This window comes from Microcebus murinus, chromosome 4, assembly GCF_040939455.1.
Source record: "Microcebus murinus isolate Inina chromosome 4, M.murinus_Inina_mat1.0, whole genome shotgun sequence".
Classification (NCBI taxonomy): domain Eukaryota; kingdom Metazoa; phylum Chordata; class Mammalia; order Primates; family Cheirogaleidae; genus Microcebus; species Microcebus murinus.
In genome coordinates this window covers 1,171,344-1,198,217 of record NC_134107.1, presented here as the reverse complement: position 1 = coordinate 1,198,217, position 26,874 = coordinate 1,171,344, and the positions used below count along the sequence as shown (strand labels likewise).

General features: G+C 54.2%; 1 protein-coding gene across 1 annotated transcript in view; it reads left to right on the top strand.

The window, feature by feature from the left end:
- The first annotated feature begins 986 nt into the window (after positions 1 to 986).
- The window catches only part of NWD1 (NACHT and WD repeat domain containing 1), a 54,376-nt gene continuing 28,488 nt past the window's right edge, over positions 987 to 26,874 (top strand). Inside the window, 10 exon segments of the mRNA XM_076001230.1 lie at positions 987 to 1,019; positions 1,180 to 1,353; positions 5,412 to 5,460; positions 5,463 to 5,497; positions 8,372 to 8,488; positions 13,319 to 13,616; positions 18,266 to 19,538; positions 22,370 to 22,573; positions 23,413 to 23,572; positions 25,560 to 25,677. Of these exon segments, the coding sequence (XP_075857345.1) occupies positions 987 to 1,019; positions 1,180 to 1,353; positions 5,412 to 5,460; positions 5,463 to 5,497; positions 8,372 to 8,488; positions 13,319 to 13,616; positions 18,266 to 19,538; positions 22,370 to 22,573; positions 23,413 to 23,572; positions 25,560 to 25,677 (2,461 nt within the window).

Below are 26,874 nucleotides of genomic sequence, written 5' to 3'. Positions count from 1 at the left end.
ATGGAGGAGCCAGCCTTCCGGCCGGGCGCACGGATGCCAAGTTGTCGCTTGTTCTCTCTGCTTCCAGCGGTGAGGGGGGTGCAGTGACAGCAGGGTGGGCCAGGGTCAGGCCCCCGGGGCATTTTCAATAATGTCGAACGGTGAGACTCTTTCCTGGACCACAGAGCATGTGCTGCTGAGTATTTCAAAGAGCACGTCTCAGTTCGACACCGGTGGGCCTTTTGTCGCGGCTCAGAGGCTTGGCAACCTCCCTCCTTGTCAAAGAGAGCTGGCCTCAGTCTCCACGCCTCCTCTGGCAGGCAAAGATTTAATTCCCCCTGGGGGCGGAACGGCCCCTATCTGAGGATCGCTGGTTTAAATAGCACACGTGGCCAGGTGCAGTGGCTCACGCCTGTAGTCCTAGCACTGCGGGAGGCCGAGGCGGGAGGATCACTTGAGGTCAGGAGCTCGAGACCAGCCTGAACAAGAGTGAGAACCTCTTCTCTACCAAAAACAGAAAAAACTCAGCCAGGCGTGGTGGCGCTTGCCTGTAGTCCCAGCTACTCGGGAGGCTGAGGCAGGAGGATCGCTTGAGCCCAGGAGATGGAGGCTGCAGTGAGCTATGATGATGCCACTGTACTCTACCCAGGGTGACAGAGTGAGACCCTGTCAAAAAAAAAAAGAAAGAAAGAAAGAAGAAAGGAAGGAAGGAAGGAAGGAAGGAAGGAAGGAAGGAAGGAAGGAAGGAAGAAAGAAAGAAAGAAAGAAAGAAAGAAAGAAAGAAAGAAAGAAAGAAAGAAAGAAAGAAAGAAAGAAAGAAAGAAAGAAAGAAAGAAAGAATTAGCTGAGTGGCATGCACCTGCAGTCCCAGCTACTTGGGAGGCTGAGGTGGGAGGATCGCTTGAGCCCAGGAGTTTGAGGTCACAGTGAGCTCTGATTGCACCGTTGCATTCCAGCCGGGGTGACAGAGGGAGACCCCGTCTCCAAAAAGTGTAAATAAACGGCGCATGTGGTGCCTAGACCTGGAAGAACCGTCCCCGGTCAGTGGCAGGTGTCTGTCCCTCCCGCCTCGGCTGCCAGGGCTGGGCACAGCTCCCGACAGCTCCCTGTGCACACCTGGGCTCGGGCTCAACTTACAGGGAGGCCCCGGGGGACCCAGGTGTTTGAGAGGCTGGCTGGTCCCTGGGCCCCGACACCCAGTGCCAGGAAACCGCAGTTGCTGTGGCTACCACGAGCACTCGCTCGGGGCTGGAGCCGGGGAGGAGGCTCCTGTGCTGCGAGGAGCTGACGTCCAGAGGCCGTGGCTGGGAGGCCACTGTCCGCCGGTTAGCACCCACAGGCCAACGGTTCGGCTCCCTGGGGTCGCTGGAGGCGGTGGGGGCTGCAGGGCGACGAGGGGGCTGCGTGCGTCGAGACGGGTGCCCCGCTCCAGATGGCACTGCCGGGCCGGCCTCCCCGGCACACTGCCGGGCCACCCATGTGAGATCTCTGAACCCCAGGCCCTTTCCCAGGGAAGACTTTTCGAGGTGGGCAGGCAGCAATGAGCGAGGGCCCCCTCAGCCCAGGCACCCGCCGGCGGCTTCTCCAAGGTCAGGTGGGCCCCCTCCCAGCGCCTCTGTCCCGGGGAGTGGCCATCTTCGTCAGTTCCGCGGTGTCAGGTAAGGAGCAGGGCAGGGCCGGGGGCTCAGTGCCTGCAGGCACCCTCAGGGGCAGTGAGGGCAATGGGCAGAGACCTGGATGTGGGCGCAGCTCAGCCAGTGACCAGTGTGGGAGCCGGTGAGAGGGAGCCTCCCGGACCCTCTGTTTCCTCCTCGATAAACCAGACTGAGAGCCAGACTTGATGGAGTTGCTGCATGTCACAGGTGTCTGGTGTTGCAAGTAACATGTGTGATGGAGTGCCGTGTGCCAGGCTTACGAAGTGCCAGAGTCTTGCCACGGCTCCATGGCCCCGCGTGGCTGGACGCTGCTCACCTCCCCACCTTCAGCTCACGTGAGCTTCTCCCGCCACGTGTTGTGGCCACGCTGGCCTCCGGCAGGCCCTGAAACCCACGGAGCTCTGGACCCATCATCAAGACCTTCACCCTCAGAGGTCTTTCCTTGCCTTCTTCCCTTCCTTTGGGGCTTAGCATAAACACCCCCACTTCTCTGCCCCCCCGTCTAATGGTTTGTCCTTGTTCTTCTATATCTCGCCTCACGCAGGTGTCTTTGACAGCCCTCTTCCTAAACCCCAATTATTTACTTATTTTGTTGCTCTCAATCATTTAATTTATGTGTCGGTTTCCCAACTGGGCTGTACAATCATGAGGGCAAAAACTATATAGAGTGATGTCCTGGCAAATGTTCTCCAAGTTTTTTTTTTCTTTCCTTCTTTTCTTTTTTTCTGCTCCTTCTGCCTCAGCCTCCAGGTAGCTGGGACTACAGGTGTACACCTGCAAAGCTCAGCTGTTTTTTGTGTTTTTTTTTTCTCTCCTTTCTTTTTGGTAGAGACAGGGTCTCACACTCTTGCTCAGGCTGGACTTGATCTCCTGAGCTCAAGCGATCCTCCTGCTTCGGCCTCCCAGAGTGCTGGGATTATAGGTGTGAGCCACTGAGCCCGGCCTTCAATTTTTTTTTTTTTTATTTCATTTTTATTGTCTGCCAATTTCTGTGGTGTAAATGCTTCCACCACAGTCAATTTCAAGCTGCCGATGGACTTCGCTTGAGCAGGGAGTTGGGCGGAGCTGTGTGGTAGCACACTATTATCTAATAGTTCTCTTATGCCAAATCGATATTTTTTTAAATTTATTCGGGGAAGGGAGGCAGAGGGTATCAGCATTCCGGGGGATGCCGCTTCTCCAGCCCTGCCCCCCACCAAATCGGTATTTGTAAACAACCTCAAGAGCAGTGTTCACAGTCACATGTAGTAAAATAATTTGGGGGTGATGAGTTTTGAGTGTTTTTTATTTCTGCCTTTAGTGTCATGTATTCAATTGTAAGTTCCACTTTTAATTTTTACATTCATTTAATGTGATTTTTAATAATGGCTGTGTTAACAAATGGCTCATGAAATCTCTGAAGATTTAGCAATCAGCTCCCCCAAGCCAGCAGGGGCCGGCCGGCCCATCCCACGTTGATTACATATGTATCTTGTTTGTCATTGTACCCAGATGCGTAGCAAGGGTCCAGGCACAAGGTAACTGCCTAATAAATATTTTAGGGACACATTTAAATAGCCCGTGGAGTCTGTAAGGCAGGCCACAATTGTACCACGTCCCAGATGAGGAAAGTGATGAAAATATTTAGATGCGAGACAGATCCAAGACTGGTGTTCAGGTCAACTCCAGTGCTAGGATTTAGGCAGCTTTCTTTTGTACTTTTTTTTTTTTCTTTCTCTTATTTATTTATTTATATATTTTTAGAGATGGGGGTCTCACTGTGTTGCCCAGGCTGGTCTCAAACTCCCAGCCCCAAGCGATCCTCCCGCCTCAGCCTCCCAAGTAGCTGGGATTACAAGTGTGTGCTACCGCACCTAGCAGGTTTTTAAAAAATATTTTATTTCTTTGAGGCGGTAGGTTTTTGGGTCCAGTGGCTTTGGGAAGCTCCTTTCATGGACACCCAGATGACCTCCCCCCGGCCACGTGGAGAAAACAAATGTTCCTTCAACGCCCATACTGCAGTCTGTGCTTGTGCTTGTAGGATCCAGCAACCCCACCAGCATCCTCTGAGCACCTGTGTTGAGTGCTAAAACCCAGCATTGACCATGCCAAGCGGAGGTTCTTTTTTTTTTTTTGAGGCAGAGTCTCACTTTGTTGCCCAGGCTAGAGTGAGTGCCGTGGCGTCAGCCTAGCTCACAGCAACCTCAATCTCCGGGACTCAGCGATCCTTCTGCCTCAGTCTCCCAAGTAGCTGGGACTACAGGCATGCGCCACCATGCCCGGCTAATTTTTTGTATACATTAGCTGGTCAATTAATTTATTTCTATTTTTGGTAGAGACGGGGTCTCGCTCAGGTTGGTTTCGAACTCCTGACCTTGAGCAATCCGCCCGCCTCGGCCTCCCAGAGTGCTGGGATTACAGGCGTGAGCCACCACGCCCGGCCAAGCGGAGGTTCTTGACTCTGGGGAGCTTCTAGCCCTGCCAAGTAGAAGCATCACTCCCATTTTACAGAGGGCTAAACTGAGGATAAGCTGACACTTGGCACAAGGCTACACGGTGAAGTTGGTGGTAGAGAAGGTCTTAGGATCCAGGTTTACAGTGAGTGGGGCTGCCAGATTTAGCAAAAACAAACAAACAAGCAAAAACCCCCCAAAACAATCACAAAACCAGAACAATTTACATCTCAGATAAACCACAAATAACCCTTTAGTATAAGTATATCCCAAATAGTGCTGGAATGGGATATACTTATGCTAACACGTTTATCTGGAATGCAGGTTCAACTGGGCGTCCTGTGTGATATCTGGCAACCCTAACCCAGGGGTGGTGACCAGCCATCTTGGTTAACCCAGTGCTTAGGGTTTTGCTGAGATGTGGGCTTTTTAGAGCTAACCCCAGGAACGTTCTGGGCAATCCGGGATGGTAAACCTCCCTGGGTTTACCACCTTAGTTTTATTTATTTATTTTTTTTTTTTGAGACAGACTCTCACTTTGTTGCCCAGGCTAATATGAGTGCCGTGGCGTCAGCCTTGCTCACAGCAACCTCAATCTCTTGGGCTCAAGCAATCTTCCTGCCTCAGCCTCCCGAGTAGCTGGGACTACAGGCATGTGCCACCATGCCCGGCTGATTTTTTTTTTTTTTTTTTTTTGAGACAGTGTCTCGCTTTGTTGCCCAGGCTAGAGTGAGTGCCGTGGTGTCAGCCTAGCTCACAGCAACCTCAAACTCCTGGGCTCAAACAATCCTTCTGCCTCAGCCTCCCAAGTAGCTGGGACTACAGGCATGTGCCACCATGCCCGGCTAATTTTTTCTATATATATTAGTTGGCCAATTAATTTCTTTCTATTTATAGTAGAGACGGGGTCTCACTCTTGCTCAGGCTGGTTTCGAACTCCTGACCTCGAGCAATCCGCCCGCCTCGGCCTCCCAGAGAGCTAGGATTACAGCCTTGAGCCACTGCGCCCGGCTGATTTTTTGTACATATATTTTTAGTTGGTCAATTAATTTCTTTCTATTTTTAGTAGAGACGGGGTCTCGCTCAGGCTGGTTTCGAACTCCCGACCTCGAGCAATCCGCCCGCCTCGGCCTCCCAGAGTGCTGGGATGACAGGCGTGAGCCACCGCTCCCCGGCCGCCACGTTAGTTTTGGATCTTGATTTGCTGTGTGAGGGACTCCAGCCTCGGGGGGTACCTTAGTGGGTATTGGGGGTGGGGGCGGCCAGTGAGGCTCAAAGCAGATCTGTGGAGCTGGGCAGAGTTCTGGGTTCTTCCTTCTAACCCCTTCCATGCTCTTCCTTGCAGACATGGACGCAGAGAGGGAAGCTCTGCAGGGCACCGCTTACCCCGAAGTGCAGACCTTCTGCCAGAAGCACGGCTTGATGTTCGAGGTAACAGGAAGCCACCCCGGGCTCCGGGCTCTGTTCCATGCTTTACCATTGAGTCTTGAAGTTCATAGTGAGATATAGACATACATATATATTTTTTGAGACAGGGTCTTGCTCTGTCACCCAGGCTGGAGTGCAGTAGTGTCATCACAGCTCACTGCAGCCTCCAACTCCTGGGCTCAAGCCATCCTCCTGCCTCAGCCTCCTGAGTAGCTGGGACACAGATGCATGCCACTATGCCTGGCTAATTTTTCTATTTTTTTGTAGAGATGGAGTCTTGCTATGTTGCTCAGTCTGTTCTCGAAGCCCTGGCCCCAAGCGATGCTCCCATCTCGGCCTCCCAGAGTGCTGGGGTGACAGGCGTGAGCTGTCGCTGTTTTTGTCCCGCTCTGGGACCCTCCTGGCCCTGTACACACACTGGGGCCGCTTCAGGAGGAGCAGAAGGAGACCTGCGGGATGTGGGGGTGGGAGTGAGGGTGGGACATGGACCCCAAACAGTGTATCCTTGCACCAGTCCCCGGCAGGGGGTGTGGCCTGCACGTTTCCAGGTGGAAACTGTTGAATCATCTTCGGAGTCTCAGCTTCAGTGGAGGCTGCCTCCTCTCCACTGGGGACTGTGCTTCACCGCATCCAAGTCCCCCTCGATTCGCCGCAGTCTGTACATTTATCCCCAAGAAAGAGGCGGTGCTGGCAACCCCACTTGTGCCCTGCCCTGGATCCTGAGACACAGCTCAATGTCAGAGGCACTAAAACGGAAAACGTCTGCGTTGAGAACCGCATGCAAATGCTCCGTGCTTGTCTCTTTAAAGCCCTCGCCAGGCTCCGAGGCGTATGTTGTAAATATCCTAAAGCACCCCTGTGTCAGGGGACAGAGCTCTTGCCGAGGCCGGTCCCTGGCCCCACTTCCTTTCCTGTTCCCACAACCGATCGCTCCTCCCCTCCTCCTGCCCTCACTTTCAGTACTGCTGGCCTTTCACCCCTTGCTGTCCTAGGTAAGGAATTCACGTGTCTTTCTCTCCCAGCTAAAGAATTCAAGGGGGCAGGGACAGTCCCCTCCTGCTTTGTGCTCCCCTCACCCCAGCCTTCCGCAGGGTCAGCTTGGCGGGCTTGAATCAGGCCGTTCTTCCCAGCCCCCCTCTGCCCAGCAGGCAGAAAGGGACCGCCAGCAAGCGTGCGGTTGCCAAGGAGACCTGGCCACGTCCAATTCTGGCCAAACTAAACCACCCTCCTGCAATGAAAGCTCTGCAAACAAGCGTGGACATGTCTTCCGCTTTCAGAGGCACACTTTGAAAGCACCCAAGTTCCTTTTTTAAAAAAAGTTTATCAGATATTGCTTTTTAAGTTTTTATTTATTTAAAAACCTTTTTATGTTTAATTTTTTTTTTCTTTTTGAGACAGAGTCTTGCTATGTTGCCCAGGTGGCTGGTCTCAAACTCTTGGACTCAAGTGATCCTCCCACCTCAGCCTTCCGAGTAGCTGGGACTACAGGCGTGTGCCACCATGCCTGGCTAAATGTTATTTTATTTTATTTTATTTTATTTTTGAGACAGAGTCTCACTCTGTTGCCCAGGCTAGAGTGAGTGCCGTGGCGTCAGCCTAGCTCACAGCAACCTCAGACTCCTGGGCTCAAGCGATCCTCCTGCCTCAGCCTCCCGAGTAGCTGGGACTACAGGCATGCACCACCATGCCCGGCTAATTTTTTCTATATATTTTTAGTTGTCCAATTAATTTCTTTCTACTTTTAGTAGAGACAGAGGTCTGACTCTTGCTCAGGCTGGTCTCTAACTCCTGAGCTCAAACTATCCTCCCGCCTCGGCCTCCCTCCCAGAAAGCTGGGATTACAGGCGTGAGCCACCGCGCCCGGCCTAAATGTTGTTTTAAAATAAACTTTTGATTTTGAAATTTAGATTATAGGAAGTTGGCACAGACTGTACAGAGGGTTCTTATGTATCTTAAACGCAGTTTCCAGTAACTCCCAGTATCTTGCCTAACTGTGGTATAGCCAACAATGTTACCATGGTTACAACAAAGTTACAACCATGTAACAAAGTTACAAACTTTGTTACAACTCTCAAATTGGCATTGGTACATTACTATTATATTAACCAACCTCCAGACTTTATTCAGATGTTGCCAGTTCTCCATCTAAATCCTCTTTCTGGGCCGATGCAGTGGCTCACGCCTGTAATGCCAGCACTCTGGGAGGCAGAGGTGGGTTGATCACTCGAGGTCAGGAGTTCGAAACCAGCCTGAGCAAGAGTGAGACCTTGTCTCTACTATAAATAGAAAGAAATTAATTGGCCAACTAATATATATATATACAGAAAAAATTAGCCGGGCATGGTGGCGCATGCCTGTAGTCCCAGCTACTCGGGAGGCTGAGGCAGGAGGATCGCTCGAGCCCAGGAGTTTGAGGTTGCTGTGAGCTAGGCTGATGCCACAGCACTCTAGCCCAGGCAACAGAGTGAGACTCTGTCTATAAATAAATAAATAAATCCTCTTTCTGGTAGAGGGTTCCCACCCAGAATATATCCCATTGCATTTAGTTGCAATGTCACCCTAGTATCCTCTGGTTGGGGACAGTTTCTCAGTCCCCTTGCTGCTCACGACCTTGGATGACCTTGGCAGTGTGAGGGAGGGCTGGAAGGGCGCCTAGACATTGCCCTTTTCCCCCAATCTGGTCTGTCTGATGTTTTTCTCAGGATCACACCGAGCTTATGGGTTTTGTTCAATTTCTTTTAATCCAGACATCCCCACTACAGGAAGAGGCTGTCAAAAATGACTGAAAGAAAGTTTATGCTTTTGTAAAGGGAATCGGGGATTGGGGAGTCACCTATCATGCCACCTCACTGACAAGCCCGTGCTTGTAATCCTCAGGTCGTTGATCTGAGGTGGGGTGTTCCGAACGCTGAGGCCACCAACTACCTGACCACGGAACTCTGCTTGGAGGAGGTCGACCGCTGTCAGAAAACGTCCGTAGGACCCGCTTTTGTTGTGAGTCTCTTGGGCGGGGTGGGTTAGCTCTTACTCCTCGTTCCAACACCAGGGTGTAGCCCCTGCTCCCTAGCCGAGCAGATCAGTGGAGGGAAGCGGGTGGCATTTCTGCCATCGTACCCTTTTTCTATAGCCTGCCCGTGGCAGACATTGCTAATCGATCACAGCACTCTTTTCTGCAGAGCTAGCTGGGATCCAGGCATTAGCAGTCAAATGGCAGCGGCAGGTGAGCTGGGGAGTACAGCGTTGAAGCAGGAAGGAGTCTTAGAATTTGATGTGGACCTTCTCCCACCTTCCCCACCCCATCCACTTTATGTCTGTGGAACTTTGGGATCCTGGAAAACCACAAAGAAGGTAGAAACCCATGGAGTCTTGGGATTTTTTTTTCCCCTCCGTGTGCTCACTGGTGTCAGGTTACAGAACCTTCTCTTGTCCCCCTCCCACTGCAACCCCTCTGTCACCATGTCAACCCCTGGCCCACAATTTTAATGCTTTGGGCTATTACTGTCAAATGATACCCCAGAGTCTTGATTTACTACACCACCAAGTTCGAGATACATACATGAACTGTGACATTTTGTCTCATGAATTCTAGAGTAGGGGCCGGCAAGCTACAGTCCATCGTGCAAATTCGGCCCACTGCTTGCTTTTGTAAATAAAAATTTATTGGCCCACGGCCATGTCCATTTGTGTACGTATTTTCTAGAGCTGCCTTTGAGCTATAATGGCAGACCTGAGTTGTTTGGATGGAGACCACCTGGTTTGTAACGACAAAAATACTGAATCTCTGGTCCTTCTTGGGAAAAGTTTGCTGACATCTATTCTAGACAGTAAAGAGGAAAAAGGCAAAGAAAGGGGCCAGACATGGTGGCTCACACCTGTAATCCTAGCACTCTGGAGGCTGAGGCAGGAGGATCGCTTGAGGTCAGGTGTTTGAGACCAGACTGAGGAAGAATGAGACCCCCATCTCTACTAAAAATAGAAAAATTAGCCAGGCATGGTAGCTCACCAGCTGCTCAGGAGGCTGAGGAAGGAGGATCTCTTGAGCCCAGGAGTTGGAGGCTGCAGTGAGTTAGGCTGACACCGTTGCACTCTAGCCTGGGCAAGACAGCGAGACCCTGTCTCAAAAAAAGAAAAGTGAAGAAAGTATTTTTGCTCAACACACTGTACTCACAAGGAAGCTTTGAGCAGCTCCAAATAAGAGGAAAAGCTGTGTGGAATCTCCCCTGAAAATAAATCGGAATGTAGGAGAGAGTGGTCAGCTTTCTAAAAGCTGTTTTGTAGTGAAATAAAAAAAAATAAAGAAGGATTGTTTGGACTTAGAATTACATTGTCCAATATGGTAGCTGAAAACTACATGTGGCAATTGAACTTTATTTTATTATTTGTTTTTTGTTGTTGTTGTTGTTTTGCAACAGTCTCACTCTGTTGCCAGGGGTAGAGTGAGTGCTGTGGTGTCAGCCTAGCTCACAGCAACCTCAAACTCCTGGGCTCAAGTGATCCTCCTGCCTCAGCCTCCCGAGTAGCTGGGACTACAGACATGCGCCACCATGCCCGGCTAAATTTATATATATATATATTTTTTTAGTTGTCTAGCTAATTTCTTTCTATTTTTCAGTAGAGACAGGGTCTCATTCTCACTCAGGCTGGTCTCAAACTCCTGAGTTCGAACGATCCGCCCTCCTCAGCCTCCCAGAATGCTAGCATTGCAGGCGTGAGCCACTGCGCCCGGCCGGCAATCGAACTTCAAATGAATTAAAATCAAATGGAATTTGAACGTTCGTTCCTGGGCTGCACTAAACACACCGCCATGGGCTGCTGGCGGCCACCGTATTGGACAGCGCAGGTTAGAACTCTTCTAGCTTTGCAGAAAGTTCTGGCAGACAGCGCTGAGAGATGGGGGCCACCCTAAGAGAATGAAACTAAGATCCGGGCAGGGAAGTGGTGAGTAGAAAAAACAGGAGCTGTGTTTTTCCTCTGTCCTCACACCTCAACAACAATCGACACAGAAGACTCCTGTGACCAGACGTGCGTGTGGGTTTCTCCCCACCGATAAGCCCGAGATCCGTTCTGCAGGGGACACCAGCCGGGTGTCCTCCGATCCAACGCAGAGCCTGTCTACCTGGAGACAGCCGGATCCCACTGGGAGGGGGGGGCTCAGAGCCACAAGACTGCACCCCTCTTTCAGATGCCGGTTGCAAGTCCGAGCCTCTGGGACTTAGGCTGAGCGGCTTCAAGGTGGGGTTCCCACAGGCCTCTCTTTGGGTTCGGCTGACTTGCTCACAGCACTCGGGGAAGCACTCAGTGAGTGAGTTTACTACACAGGACATCGCAAAGCACACGGATCAAGAGAGGCACAGGGCAGCTGTGTGAGCTTCCATCCTCCCCGGGGCAGCTCCTGTCTTCCAGAGACCTCCGTGTGTTCCGCCATCCCCCCCAAAGCCCCCCTCTTGTGCCTTTGATGGAAACCTCATGGGATAGGCCTGATTGGCAGCCGTGTAGAGGTGGCTGGACAGCAAGGGCAGGATCTAACCCTCCCAGACCGAGCGGGGAAGCCAGCAAGGCCCCTCTGTTGAGATTCCTGTTGGCTTCTCTGGGCAGCATTCCTTCCTCCAGGGTGTGGGGCAGGACCCCTTCTAAAACAGGGGTCTATGGCCGGGGCGCCGCGGCTCAGGCCTGTCATCCTAGCACTTTAGGAGGCCGAGGCGGGCGGATTGCTCCAGGTCAGGAGTTCGAAACCAGCCTGAGCAAGAGCGAGACCCCGTGTCTACCATAAATAGAATGAAATTAATTGGCCAACTAATATATAGAGAAAAAATGAGCCGGGCATGGTGGCGCATGCCTGTAGTCCCAGCTACTCGGGAGGCTGAGGCAGGAGGATCGCATGAGCCCAGGAGTTGGAGGTTGCTGTGAGCGAGGCTGACGCCACGGCACTCACTCCAGCCTCTGCAACAAAGGGAGACTCTGTCTCAAAAAAATAAAATAAAATAAAACGGGTGTCTACAGTCAGGCAAGGTAGGTCAGAGAGTTTATGGGCAGCTCAAAGACAGAAAGGCGGGGGAAGGTTCCTGCCTTGGAGGAGAGAAAGGAGCAGGTAGAAGGAGGGCAGGAGAAGGCCAGAGAGAAATTCTGTTTCCTGAGGCTGCTGCTTGGCCATAGAGTGTCCCAACATGGTAACAAAAGACTATATCAAGGGCCATGGGATGTATGAGCCAGGATCGGTGCATGAAAACCACCTATATGTGTATATATGCGTGCGTGTGTGTGTGTGTGTGTGTGTGTGTGTGTGTATAATAATATCACAGAATGTGAGAAGTTTTTTTTTGATTTATGTATTAGGGTTTAGATAGAGTCAGGCCTGAGTGTTCATTCCTTTGTCCTGCACATCCATGGCATGCGGGCACCTCTCTGTTTTCATTGCAACCACTTTAAAATGCATCCTCGCATTTGGAAGGCCCTCCGCCCCTGCTTGTAAATCTCCTTGGCAGATTTTTTTCCCTCTGGTCTTCTAACTCGGGAAAAAGAATTCCAGGAGGAATTTGGTTTTGCAACCCAAACTGCAGGCAGCGAAAAGCACAACTCGGCTTCCAGGCTGCATGGGGAACTGGAGGATGATCCCTGGGCTTCTCCTCCCAGGCCCGACCGACCAGCCCTGGAACCTTCCAGAAGGTCCCCCAGGTGGCTGGCTGAGGTCTGCTTACTTTCCGCTTTCCTTTTGGACCCGCCATCACCCCTCTGTTGTCTCAGACCCGCAGCACGATTCTGCTCCGAGATTCTGATTTGGGGGACTTTCCACGAAAATCAGAGATGGGCCCGGGCCCTTGGAGAGGTGTCTCTCTGGTAAATAAGTCATTAGGCAGCACCGAGTGCGGGGACAGCTCCCCACGGCACTTCTGCTAAGAGCCTCCAGTCTCTCGGGCCACCAGCAGGCCTGGCACCCCCAGGGCTCTGAGACCTGTTCCCGGGGGACCTCTTCCTATTTCCCTCGCTCCGATCCCACAGACTGGAGCATTTTTGGTGTTTTTTGCTTGTTTGTTTGTTTGTTCTAGAGACAGGGTCTTGCTCTGTCGCCCAGGCTGGAGTGCAGTGGTGTCATCATAGCTCACTGCAGCCTCGAACTCCCGGGCTCAAGCGATCCTCCTGCCTCAGCCTCCCGAGTAGCGGGGACTACAGGTGCCTGCCACTAAGCCACCAGCTAATTTTTTCATTTTATTTTTGAGATGGGGGTCTCACTGTGTTGCCCAGGCTGGTCTTGGACTCCTGGCCTCCAGTGATGCTCCCACCTCTGCCTCCCAGAGCGTGAGGATCACAGGCGTGAGCCACCGGTCCCCACTTGGGCCGAACTTCTTAATGTAATCAGCACGATGGTATTGCCGGCAGGCTCATTTTGTTTTTTTTGTTTTTTTTTTTGAGACAGAGTCTCGCTTTGTTGCCCAGGTTAGAGTGAGTGCCATGGCATCAGCCTCGCTCACAGCAACCTCCAACTCCTGGGCTCAAGCGATCCTCCTGCCTCAGCCTCCCAAGTAGCTGGGACTACAGGCATGCGCCACCACGCCCGGCTCATTTTTTCTCTATATATTAGTTGGCCAATTAATTTCTTTCTATTTATAGTAGAGATGGGGTCTCGCTCTTGCTCAGAGCTGGTGTCGAACTCCCGACCTCGAGCGATCCTCCCGCCTCGGCCTCCCAGAGTGCCGGGATTACAGGCGAGAGCCACCGCGCCGGGGCTAGGCTCGTGTCCATGGGTTGGGTGGGCCTCCCCCGAGGTCACGGAGCTCAGTGTCCAGGTGGGGACAGCCGTGCCTCCTTCTCTGCCCGCCTCTCTGCCAGGCCCTCCTGGGGGACCTGTACGGCCCCTGCCCGCCCCCCGCGCTGATCGAGGAGAAGGAGTGGGAGGCGCTGAGGGCGCAGCTGGCCGCCAGGCCGAAGGACCTGGAGCTGGTGGCCCGGCGCTTCCGGAGGGACGAGAACGCCGTCCCCCCGACCTACGTCCTGCAGGCGCCACGTGCCGGGGAGGCCTGCGGGCCCGAGGAGGCCACCCTGACCTCCGTCCTGCACTCCGGAGCCCAGGAGGCCTGGAGGCTGGGCCTCATCTCGCAGGAGCAGTGGCACCGCTACCACCGGTCAGGTGAGGCTGTTGGGGACGCTGGGGGGATGGGGGGAGCGGTCCAGGAGAAACTGACCACCAACACGTTCAGAATATCCGTGTGCGGGCGCCAAAAAACGCGGCATTCTTGCCGGGCGTGGCGGGCGGTGCGCGCTTGTAATCCCAGCGCTCTGGGAGGCCGAGGCGGGAGGATCGCTTGAGCCCAGGAGTTGGAGGCTGCAGCGAGCTGTGATTGTGCCACTGCACTCCAGCCTGGGTGACGGAGCGAGGCCCCTTCTCTTAAAAAAAAAAAATAAAAAGAAAGAAAAAGAAAAATTAAAGCTAAACCTGGCAAGCTGCAAGTATGGGTCACCCCATGTGGGCCCGAGAGCCAGCCCTACCTACCCTCTTGCTGCTTTTATGTTGGAACTGAGGCACAAGAAGGAGGAGACTCATTTGCTTACGGGGTGAGTAAAGACCCAAACCTTCAAGCCTGGGACCGTCTGAGTTCCTCACTCAGCTCCCAGCGGGCTGTGGCCGCACCTCCCTGCAAGGGTCCTATGTCACGGAGTCCCTCCACTTGGACACCACCTCTGTGACCACCACCTGCCCTGGGGCACCAGCCTCCTGCCCGACTCTCCTCTCTAGCCTCTCCCTGCCCGCCCTGTCTTCCACACTGGCCACTAGAAAGGATTCTCTTTTTTAAAATGTTTATTTGCTTTTTGGAGACAGGATCCCACTCTGTCACCTGGGCTGGAGTGCAATGGCAAGATCACAGCTCACGGCAGCCTCGAACTCCTGGGTTCGAGGGATCCTCCGGCCTCAGCCTCCCAGGTAGCTGAGACTACAGGCACGTGCCGTGACAACTGGCTAATTTTCCTATTTTTAGTAGAGAGTGGGGTCTGACTCTTGCTCGGGCTGGTCTCTAACTCCTGAGCTCAAGCGATCCTCCCGCCTCGGCCTCCCAGAGTGCTGGGATTACAGGCGTGAGCCACCAAGCCCGGCTCGGCCGAGTGATTTTGGAGGGGAAGGAGTTGTGGGAGGGAGTTGTGGGGAGCTCTGTGCAGGTGCTGGCTACACGCAGGTCAGCATGTCTTGTTCCCACGGTTATCTTGAGTAGGGGCCTTCTGGCAGTGTGGCTGACACCAGCCAGACAGCAACAAAATTCAAGGTTAGCTTCTCAACACTTCACCACGGCAGAGTCCCACAATCTTGGTTTTGGTCAGCTGTTCAAGGCCAGTTCCTGGGAATTCTTAAGCAAGCACACAATTAGGCATTGAAAAAGAAAGAGTTATCAGTTAGTTTTAAGATGGAGTGATTGTTACTGTTACAGTCTCAATATATTGCCCAGCCTAATCTTAAACTCATGGCCTCTGCGATCCTCCTGCCTCAGCCTCCCAAAGTGCTGGGATGACAGCTAGAAAAGATTTTTTTTTTCCTAAAAGTGCAACATGATCAAGTTATTTCTCTAATACCTGCTGCCACTAAGAAATAGATTGTTTCTTATTATTTATGAGTTAGCACTATGCCAGTGTGTGGATTATTAGTATGTAAATTTATATTACCAAAAATGTTAAATGTATGAATTTGTGTCATCGACGTATTCAATATATGAATTTATATTATCAATGTAAAATATATTGATTTGTTTAAAGATAGTGAACATAGGAATTCATATGAAAGTGTTTTAGGCCGGGCGCGGTGGCTCACGCCTGTAATCCTAGCACTCTGGGAGGCTGAGGTGGGAGGATCGCTCAAGGACAGGAGTTCGAAAGTGTTTTAAATTTTTGGTTTTTTTGGGGGGTGGGACAGGGTCTTTAGAGACCTTTAGAGACTGGCTTTTTTCCTTATGCATGTTACGTTCGGCTTTTTACAAGGCTAGAAAATTCACACAACAGCCCCCTATCAGGATGAAATAGTACGACCATGTTGCAGAGGAGAAAACAGAGGCTCAGAGAGGTGCCGTGACTTACTCAAGGCCACACAGCCTGCAGGCGGTCTTAGATTGGTTCGTGCTGAAATGTGTCTGAGAGGGATCCCGTTTTGGAATTGTTAGTTGCCTTCTTCATCTTTGGCCTTCATTCACAGGGCCCAGTGTGTGTGTGTGTGTGTGTGAGTGTGTGAGGTCTCCCCAAGGAGGACTTCTGAGTGGCTCTTGTCTGTCGGCTTGGAGGTTGAGCCCTGTCTCCAAGGGCCTGGCTCATTCAGCTGCAGAGATCTAGGAGTCTCCACTGAGCCTAGAGCTGCTTCAGAAATAACTCCTTAGGTCTGACTGCTATTTCAAAACAACAGCCTCCAAGGAGAAGTCAGTGTGGACTCGTGACTCTAGAAAATATGGGTCCTTAGGGCAGCTGCTGCATGCTCTGGGGCAAGGGTCAGCAAACTATAGTCAGAGGGCCAAATCTGGCCCACTGCTTGCCTTTGTAAATAAAGTTTTATTGGAACATACTCAAGTGCACTCGTTTGCACGTTGTCCATTTGCTTTCATGCCACAACAGCAAAGTTGAGAAGCTGTGACAGACACCATCTGGCCTGTAAAGCCTCAGATGTTTACTCTCTGGCCCTTTACAGAAGAATGTGCCGACCCTTGCTCTCAGAAAGACATGAGTTGGTTTCTACGCGTCCAGGGATGCTCCCTCCAGGCTCATTGGAAACTCTCTCTCCAGCCTCTGCAGCTTTGCAAATGTTTTCCTGCAGCTTCGAATGCCCAACTTGATTCCTTCGCTGTCTGTCTGTTTACGTATCCATTTATTCATTCATTCTGGAATATCCACTCCACCTCGACACAGGGATCTCTGAGTGCTGTGCTCAGTGCTAGATGCGCAGTGTGGAGAGCAGAGGCTGGCTCTAGTGGGAACTCAACAAGCAGTTTGTTGAATGAATGGGTGAGGGCGCACCTGAAACCGACAACACTGGATTTTTTTTTAAATTGAGGTGAAATTCACAGAGCATGAAATGCACCATTTTAAGGTACAGTTGAGCCTTGAACAACTTGGAGGTTAGGGGTGCCAGCCACGCCCCCATCTTCCCCCGACCCCGAGCAGTTGAAAATCCACATGTAACTTTTGACTACTTGACTGCTAATAGCCTGCAGTTGACCCAAAGCCTTACCGTTAACGCGAAGGGCTGATGAACACAGATTTTGTATGTTATATGTGTTATGTACCGTATTCTTGCAATAAAATAAGCGAGAGAAAAGGGATGTTATTGAGCAAATCCTAAGATAGAGAAAATATATTTCCTATTCCTTAAGTGGAAGTGGGTCATCATGAAGGTCTTTATCTCGTCTTTATGTTGAGTAGGCTGAGGAGGAGGAGGAGGAGGAGGAGGAGGAGGAGGAGGAGGAGGAAGAGGAGGGGTTGGTCTTGCTGTCTCAGGCATGGCAGAGACAGAAGGGGATCTGAGTGTTTAAATGGACCCACACAGTTCGAACCCCTGTTGTTCAGGGTCAACTGTATACAAGTCAGTGGCATTTAGCATCATACACTTTTTTTTTGCTGTGTTGGACAGCCATCGCCTCTGTCTAGTTCAGAACATGTCTGTCAGCTCCAAAAGGAGACCCTGTCCCCAAGCCCCTCCGCCAGCCCCTGGCAGCCCCCGATCCATTTCCTGTCTGCGTGTTGGCCTGTTCTGGGCATTTGGGATCGTGCAATGTGTGACCTTTTGCACCTGGCTTCTCTCACTCGGTGTGATGTTTTGGAGGTCCCTCCACCTTGTAGCGCTTGTCGGTCCCTTGTCCATTTCCGTGGCGGAATAGCAGGCCATTGCCCAGATACGCCATGTATTGTTCATCCTCTTATCTGTTGCTGGATGCCGGGGCTGTTTCCTCCCTCCGGCTGCTCTGCACGGCGCTGCTGTGAGCCAGGGCATGCCAGCATTGGTTTTGAGTCTCTGGTTTCAGTTCTTTAGGGGGCAGATATGTAGAAGCAGAATCGCTGGGGCCCGTATGACGCCATGTTTCACTCTTTGAGGACAGAGAGTATCGTTCTACGACGGCACTGCTTCTCACACCGGGTCTCTGTGTTGCCTGCCCCAAGGATTCTTTGATTAATAACAGCTAAATCCGTGCAGCCCCCCGGACCAGCAAGCCTCGTCGCTTGCTGGAAATGCAAACCGACAGGTCCCACCCAGATCTGGGGAATCGGAGCTTCTGGAGGTGGGGCCCGGCCATGTGGGTTCATCCGAGCTCCCCCTAGAGCAGCGGTCCCCAGCCTTTTTGGAAACCAGGGACTGGTTTCTTGGGAGACAGCTTTCCCACAAACTGGGGTTGGATGGTTTCTGGGTGACTGAAGGGCATTGCATTTACTGTGCAGTCAGACCTCTGTGCTAATGACGACCTGCAACCCCAGCGCTAGCGTCACCGCCTGGGCGCCACGCCGACCATCAGGCACTAGGTCCTCAGAAGGAGCCGCTACCTGGGTCCCTCGGGTGCGCAGTAGGGCTCGTGCGTCTGTGAGAATCTAGCGCCACCTCTGACCTGACAGGAGGCGGAGCTCGGGCGGGGATGCGATGACGGGGAGCGGCTGTGCATACAGATGACGCTTCCCTTGCTGGCTCACCTGCTGCTCACCTCCTGCCCTGCACGTTGAGCTTGCGAACCGGTGCACCCCCACCATGAGCGTGCCCCCGAGCGGCCCCTCCCAGGCTGGCTGCGGACACAATAATCACGGGCTCCCCCCCCACCTTTGCAGTCATCGAGTGGGAGATAGAGCGGGGCGTGCTGAGCTCAGAGAGCGCGGACCGGGGAGCCACCGTCTTCCTTCGGGAAATCCAGGACCTCAACAAACACATCCTGGAAGACTGCGCCCTCAGGGCGGTGGACCGGCTCGCGGACGGCTGCCTGGACGCCGAGGCCCAGAGCCTTCTGGGCGGCCTCAAGGGGCGCGTAGCCGGCGCCCGGCCGGGGGTCCTCAAGCTCCACCGGCTCCCGTGGAGCCGCGACCTGGTGAGCCCCAGGAACAAGGCCCACGCGCGCTACCTGAGGGAGCTGAGCGAGCAGTTCGTGGCCAGGGCCAACCACCAGGTCCTGGAGCACCTGCGCGAGCTGGAGGTGGCCGGGCAGGAGCTGGGGTGGCTCTACCAGGAGATCCGCCACCACCTCTGGCAGAGCGCCGAGGCCACCCGGGCCTTCTGCGGCCGCCAGGAGCTCCTGGCCCGGCTCGGGCAGCGGCTCAGGCAGGACGACGGCAGGCCCCACGCCCCACTGGTGCTCTCGGGGCCTGCGGGCGTCGGGAAGACGGCCTTGCTGTGCAAGCTGGCCGGGCAGGTGCCGGGGCTGCTCGGCCACAAGGCGGTGACCGTCCTGCGGCTGCTGGGGACGTCACAGATGAGCTCGGACCCCCGCAGCCTTCTTAAGGGCATCTGCTTCCAGGTGTGCCTGGCCTACGGGCTGCCCCTGCCCCCCGCCCAGGTCCTGGCCGCGCACTCCAGGGTGGTCCAGTTCTTCCACGTCCTCCTCCGCACGGTCTCCTGCAGAAACTTCGAGTCCCTGGTGCTCCTGCTGGATTCCCTGGACGACCTGGACTGGGCCCCCCACGCCAGGAGGGTCCCCTGGCTGCCCCTCACGTGCCCCCCGAAAGTGCACCTCGTCCTCTCGGCTTGCTCGGGGCCCGGGGGGGCTGTGAGCGCCGTGCGGCAGGTGCTGGCGGACCCGGGGGCTCGCTGGGAGGTGCCGCCCCTCTCGGGAAACCTGGGGCAGGAGATGGTCCAGCTCCTGCTAGTGGCCGCCAGGAGGGCGCTGACCCCGGTGCAGAGGGACCTGCTCTGGGCCAGCCTCCCGGAGTGCGGGCACCCGGGCCGGCTGAGGCTGGCCTTCGAGGAGGCCCGCCAGTGGGCCTCCTTTTCCGTGCCGGCCCCTTTAGCCACCACGGCCGAGGAAGCCACACACCAGCTCTGCGCCCGCCTGGAGCAGACACACGGGCAGCTGCTCGTGGGCCGCGTGCTGGGCTACATCGTGTCTTCCCGGTAAGTCTCTGCTTCTGTGGTTTTTTGTTTGTTTGTTTTGTTGTTGTTTTTTAACTCTGTTTTACCCCCTTTTTAAAAACTGGGATATAGCTCATGCATTCACTTCCTGCTGTCACAAGTCACCAACCGGGGGGCTTAGAACCACAGACATTTATTCTCGCATGTTTCCCGAGGCCAGAAGACTGAAATCAAGGAGTCCGCAGAGCCGCGCTCCTTCCGAAGCCCCCAGGGAAGAATGTATTCCGAGGATTAGGTTCTAGGTCCCGGCCGCCCGGGGCATGCCTTGGCGTGTGGACGCGCCACTCCAGTCTCTGCCTCCATCCTCACGCAGCCTTCTCCTCCCTGCGTGTCTCCGTGTCTTCTTGTTTGTTTTGATGCACTCTCATCCAGAGAGAGGGAGCACAGTGGTGTCACCATAGCTCACAGCAGCCTCCAACTCCTGGGCTCAAGCGATCCTCCTGCCTCAGCCTCCCGAGTAGCTGGGACTATGGGTGTGCACCACCATGCCCAGCTAATTTTTCTATTTTTCAGTTTTTATAGAGACAGGGGGGGGGGTGTCTCACTGTGTTTCCCAGGTTGGTCTTGAACTCCCGGCCTCAGGCGATCCTCCTGCCTTGGCCTCCTAAGCGCTGGGATTAACAGGCGTGAGCCACCGAGCCCAGCGCCCATTGCTTTTAGAAAGTATCCACCTTCCTCACCACGGCCTGCCAGACCTGGCCGCCCCCTGCCTGGAGCACCGGCCCCTAAATCTTCCCCTGCTGGTTCTCTCCCGCCCGTCCAATCCCAGCTCAATGGCGCCTTCCCAGAGAGGGCTACCTGCTCCATGTTCCATACCCCTCCCGCACCCCTCTCCTCGTCCCTCTCTTTCACGGCACTTCATTGGCCATCTTCCTACACTTGGTACTACTCGATGCTTCTGTGTTTCTTTCCTGCCCGGCTCCCTGCAGTAGAAGGCAAGCTCCAGGGCAGGCACCCTCAAACCACAGCCCGAGGGCCACATGCGGGCCAACTGGCACATTCATCCAGCCCTCCGGGTGGTTTTGCCGCCGCTGCCTGTCCTGCTTAGCAGCCGACTCGTGCTGGGCCCACAGTGCGCACTCTCCAGCGGTCTGAGGGACAGTGAACCGGCCCCCTGTTTAAAAAGTTTGAGGACCCCTGCTCCAGGGAGTCTGCAATGCACCGAGTGTTTGTGTCTCCCTAAAATTCCCATGTCGACCTCCTCACCCCCAAGGAGATGGTATTAGGAGGTGGGGGGCTTTTGGGGGGTGATTAGGTCATGAGGGTGGATCCCTCGTGAATGGGATTCGTGCCCTTATAAAGGGAACCCCAGAGAGCTCCCTTGCTCTTTGCACCACGAGGACACGGCAAGAAGGCGCCGTCCACGAACCATGCAGCCAGCCCCCACCAGACCTGCAATCCACCTGCACCTTCATCTTGGTCTTCAGCCTCCGGAACTGTGAGAAAGAGATGTCCGTTAGTCGAGCCACCCAGTCGACAGTGCTTTTAGGATAGCGGCCCAGATGGGCTAAAATAGTTGCCCAGCTCTCTGCACCCCAGGGCGCAGGCAACACCGTGCCTCTTACAAAGACGACACTCCACCAGTCGTGCCCGAGCAAGAGTGCCGGGGGGGCCGGGCGCGGTGGCTCACGCCTGTAATCCCAGCACTCTGGGAGGGCGAGGCGGGTGGATCGTTTGAGCTCAGGAGTTTGAGACCAGCCTGAGCAAGAGCGAGACCCGTCTCTACTAAAAATAGAAGGAAATTACTTGAATAGCTAAAAATATATAGAAAAACTTAGCCGGGCATGGTGGCACGTGCCTGTAGTCCCAGCTACTCGGGAGGCTGAGGCAGGAGGATCGCTTGAGCCCAGGACATGGAGGTTGCTGTGAGTTACGCTGATGCCACCGCACTCTAGCCCGGGCAACAGAGTGAGATTCTGTCTCAAAAAAAAAAAAAAAAAAAAAAGAGTGCTGGGGCTCTGTCGATGAGCCGGGCCCTGTGTGTTGCAAACAGAAAACAGCCTTCCTTCCTTCCCTGCTCTGAAATGAACTCCATTTGGTTGTTCCACACCCCTGATGAAATTTCCAGCAAATCCTGCAGTTTCTCCAGTCTAATGCTCCCAGGAATTAATTAGGAAGGCCACTCCAGTCCTGGTACTGAAACCTCAGTGTCTCATCCTGTTTAAAGACACTCCATGGGCCAGACACGGTGGCTCGCACCTGTAATCCCAGCGCTTTGGAAGGCCGAGGTGGGAAGATCGCCGCTTGAGCCCAGGAGTTGGATACAGCCTGGGCAACGTAGCAAGACCCCATTTCTACAAAAAATACAAAAATTAGCCAGGCATGGTGGCGCGTGCCTGTCATCCCAGCTACTCGGGAGGCTGAGGCAGGAGGATCGCCTGAGCCCAGGAGTTGGAGGCTGCAGTGAGCTGTGATTGCACCATTGCACTCCAGCCTGCAGGACAGAGCGAGACCTTGTTTCCAAAAAACAACAAGAAGAAGATACTCCCCGGTGGGCCGGGGTGGGGTGGGGTGGGGTGGGGTGGGTGCAGCTGGCTTTTGCATCATTTTCTTTGCGTTATCTCGTCCTTCCCTCCTTATGCGGGCTGTCCCAGCCTCCTCTGAGGTTGGGGAGCCGACGCTTCATGGCTCTGCAGTGTTGAGTGCAGAGGGCAAGGTCAGAAGGGTCTCCTGTGGTGGGTACGGCCACAGGGGGCGCGGGTCCCAGCGCTGCCCCTGAGGGTGGGGGGCCGGACTCCTGCAGGTGGCCGGGTCTCTCTCTCTCTTGGCTTAAGGCACAGGACGCCTTGCCCAGCCCCGGCCCTCCTCCCCAGGTGCGGGCTCTCAGAGGCGGAGCTGAAGGACGTCCTGTCCTTGGACGACGAGGTCCTGCAGGCCGCCTACCGGGACTGGACCCCGCCCAGCAAGGAGCTGCTGCGGTTCCCGCCCCTGCTGTGGGTGCGGCTCCGTCGCGACCTGGGCTACTGCTTGGCCCGGCGGCCCGTGGACGGCTTCACGCTCCTGGCCGTCGGCCACAGGTAGGTCCGGCCGGCGGCGGTGGCAGCGGTGACGCTGTCTGGGCCATGGACCCCGAGAACGGGGGACTCGAGGACCGAGCACCTCCGTGTGTGCCAGATGCTTCCTCCCCGCCCAATCTCCAAGACGCCAGTCCAGTGTGTGCGGAGCGCTGGGGTCCCCACCCCAGAGACTCCCGCGGGAGGCGCTGGTTCTTGGACTCGAAGTGAAATTCACGTGACACGCAACTCACCGTGTTAAAGTGCAGGGTTCAGGCCGGGCGCGGCGGCTCACGCCTGTCATCCCAGCACTCTGGGAGGCCGAGGCGGGCGGATCGCTCGAGGTCAGGAGTTCGAGACCAGCCTGAACCAAAAGCGAGACCCCCATCTCTACTAAAAATAGAAAGAAATTAATTGGCCAACTAAAAAAAATACATATATATATATATATATATATATATATATATATATATATATAAATTAGCCAGGCGTGGTGGCTCGTGCCTGTAGTCCCAGCTACTCGGGAGGCTGAGGCAGGAGGATCGCTTGAGCCCAGGAGTTGGAGGTTGCTACGGCACTCTAGCCTGGGCAACAGAGTGAGACTCTGTCTCTAAATAAATATAAATAAATAAATAAAGTGGAGGATTCGGTGTCACTCAGGACACTCGCAAGGTTGTGCAACCGTCCCCACTCTGCCTAGTTCTAGAACATTTTCGTTGCACCCAGAGGAGACCCCGTCCCCCTCAGCAGTCTCTCCCCACTCCCGCCCCCCCAGCCCCTGGCAGCCACTCATCTGCCGCTGGGAAGACCAGTGTCCGCACCCCCAGCTCCCGGGTCCCTCAGCCTGTGCCCCCTCTCCGCAGACAGCTGGCCCAGGTGGTCCTCGAGCGCTACCTGCCGGGGCCCGAGAGAGCCAAGAGGCACAGCGTCTTGGCCGACTTTTTCTCGGGCGCCTGGAGCCAAGGCACCAAGAAACTCATCACCCTGCCGCTCGTGGGGAAGCCCCTGAACTTGGACCGCAAGGTGAGGCGCCCGGGCCCCCTGCTTCCCACCCGCAGCCTCCACCCTGCAGAGCCGGCAAGGCCACGGCTACCTGGTGCGCCACGCCTGCCCCCTTCCTTCCTCCTCTCCCACTCAGAATGGCGCGGTGGCTCACACCAGTAATCCCAGCACTTTGGGGAGGCCGAGGCAGGAGGATCGCTTGAGGCCAGGAGTTCAAGACCAGCCTGGGCAACATAGCAAGACCCCCATCTCTAAAAATAATAATAATAATAATAATTAAAAAAAAATTAGCTGGGCATGGTGGCACATGCCTGTAGTCCCAGCTACTGGGGAGGCTGAGGTGGCAGGATCGCTTGAGCCCAGGAGTTCGAGGCTGCAGTGAGCTGTGATTGCACCACTGCACTCCAGCCTGGGCGACAGTGAGATTCTAAAATACTTTTAATTTTGAAATAGTTTTAGATTCACTGAAGAGTTGCAAGAAGAGTACAGAGAGTTCCCATGGACCCTTCCCCTAGATATAAAATCTTATATATCCACAGTGCAGTGATCACAACTAGGAAATTTCACTTTTGAATCTTTGGTTATAGCTTAATTTTCCCTTTTTCTTTGTCTCCCCTGCTGGACCGGGGAGGCTAGAGGCAGGGCCAGGCCTTATTCTTTTCTTTTCTTTTTTTTTTTTTTTTTTGAGACAGAGTCTCGCTTTGTTGCCCAGGCTAGAGTGAGTGCTGTGGCGTCAGCCTAGCTCACAGCAACCTCAATCTCCTGGGCTCAAGCGATCCTCCTGCCTCAGCCTCCCTAGTAGCTGGGACTACAGGCATGCACCACCATGCCCAGCTAATTTTTTCTATATGTTTTTAGTTGGCCAATTAATTTCTTTCTATTTATAGTAGAGACGGGATCTTGCTCTTGCTCAGGCTGGTTTTGAACTCCTGACCCTGAGCCATCCGCCCGCCTCGGCCTCCCAGAGTGCTAGGATTACAGGCATGAGCCTCTGCGCCCAGCCCAGGCCTGATTCTTTTCTGATGCTGAGCTTTCCTCTCTCCAATGACTCAGAGACCCTCTTCTGTGTGCTCAGAGCCCCTGCGGTCTCAGCCTCATCCTGCCCCCCCCCCCATGTAGTCTGACCCCTTTTCTGGTCTCCCAGTTTCGGGACCTCTTGCCCCAGTTCATCCTCCCAGGGAATGCTCTGACAGTCCATTCTGGTCATGCCTCTCCTCTAACACCTTCCATACCTCCCCAGTGCCCTGTCTTGAGCTCGACCTCCAGCCTGACGTTCACCTTCATGACCTGCTGCCTAAAACCTCCCCAGTCTCATTCCCCACCGTGATTCTCTACCTGGCCTTCTACATTAATAATTCAGTCCTGGCCGGGCGAAGTGGCTCACGCCTGTAATCCCGGCACTCAGGGAGGCCAAGGCGGGCGGATTGCTCAAGGTCAGGAGTTCGAAACCAGCCTGAGCAAGAGCGAGACCCTGTCTCTACCATAAATAGAAAGAAATTAATTGAGTAACTAATAAATATAGAAAAAATTAGCCGGGCATGGTGGTGCATGCCTGTAGTCCCAGCTACTCGGGAGGCTGAGGCAGGAGGATTGCTTGAGCCCAGGAGTTGGAGGTTGCTGTGAGCGAGGCTGACGCCACGGCACTCACTCTAGCCTGGGCAGCAAAGTGAGACTCTGTCACACACATACACAAAAAAAATAATTCAGTCCTGGCATTCCGTCCCTTTGCCCTGTAATGCCGCTGTTCTCTGACGCATTTGCCAGACGGACTCCTACTCATCCTCTGAGGCCCAGCTCCAATGCCCCCACCTTCAGGAAACCTTCCCTATTTCCCCAGGAAGTGTCACCCACCACCCGCCTTGGATTCTCCTCTCCCGAAACCCCCCAGCCCTGGCCACGGGGGACGAGGGGCACCTTGGTCGGCCGCTGCGTCGCCGGCCCCTCTGGCCCTGTCTGGGGCCTGGCCTGTGTCTGTGTCCGAGCTGCGGCCTCCCTTCTCCCCTGCCAGGTGGCCCCTCAGCCCCTGTGGTTCTCGGACACGGTGGCCAACGTGCGCAAGCTGAAGGAGCTGCCCCACCACCTGCTCCGCTCGGGCCGCCTGGAGGAGCTGAAGCGGGAGGTGCTGGGTAAGGGCTGCCCCGCTCGCTCCCGCCTTCCAGGAGGCGGAGGGCAAACGCGGAAATCCCGGGCTCCGCCTAAGGCAGGAACCTCTGCTCTCACAAGCGGACATTCTGCACCTGGGGACCCTGGACAGTGTCTGCAGACAGTTTCGCTTGTCACGACTGGGGGACAGGGGCTACTCGGATCTAACGGGTGGAGGCCAGGGACTCTGCTCAGCACCCCACGGTGTGCAGGACAGCCCGCCGCAGGGAACGATCTGGCCCCACATGTTGATAGTGCAGGGCCTATCCCTGCCTCAGCAGGGAAGACCCTGTCTGTCTGTCCACCCATCTGTCCTTCCATACATCTATTTATCCACTCATCCATCTTCCTGTCTGTCCACCCACCCATCCATCCACCCACCCATCCTTCCATCTTACCATCCATCCATCCATCTTCCTATTTGTCCATCCATCCACCCATCTTTCTATCATTCATCCATCCACCCATTCATCCATCCACTCACCCATCCTTCCATCTTCCCATCCATCCATTCATCCATCCATCTTCCTATTTGTCCATCCATCCATCTTCCTATCCATCCATCCATCCATCCATCCATCCATCCATCCATCCATCCTCCTATCCATCCATCCATCCTTCCATCTTCCTATCCATCCATTCATCCATCCATCCATCCATCTTCCTATCCATCCATTCATTCATCCATCTGTCCATCCATCCACCCACTCATCCTTCCATCTTCTCATTTATCCATCTTCCTATTTGTCCATCCATCCATCTTCCTATCCATCCATCCATCCATCCATCTTCCTATCCATCCATTCATCCATCCATCCATCCATCTTCCTATCCATCCATTCATTCATCCATCTGTCCATCCATCCACCCACCCATCCATCCACCCACCCATCCTTCCATCTTCCCATCCATCCATCTTCCTATTTGTCCATCCATCCATCCATCTTTCTATCCATCCACCCACCCATCCATCCACCCACCCATCCTTCCATCTTCCCATCCATCCATCCATCTTCCTTTGTCCATCCTTCCATCCATCTTTCTATCCATTCATCCATCCATCCAGCCACCCACCTATCCTTCCATCTTCCCATCCATTCATCCATCTTCCTATTTGTCCATCCATCCTTCCATATTCCTATCTATCCATCCATTCATTCATCCATCCATCCATCCATCCA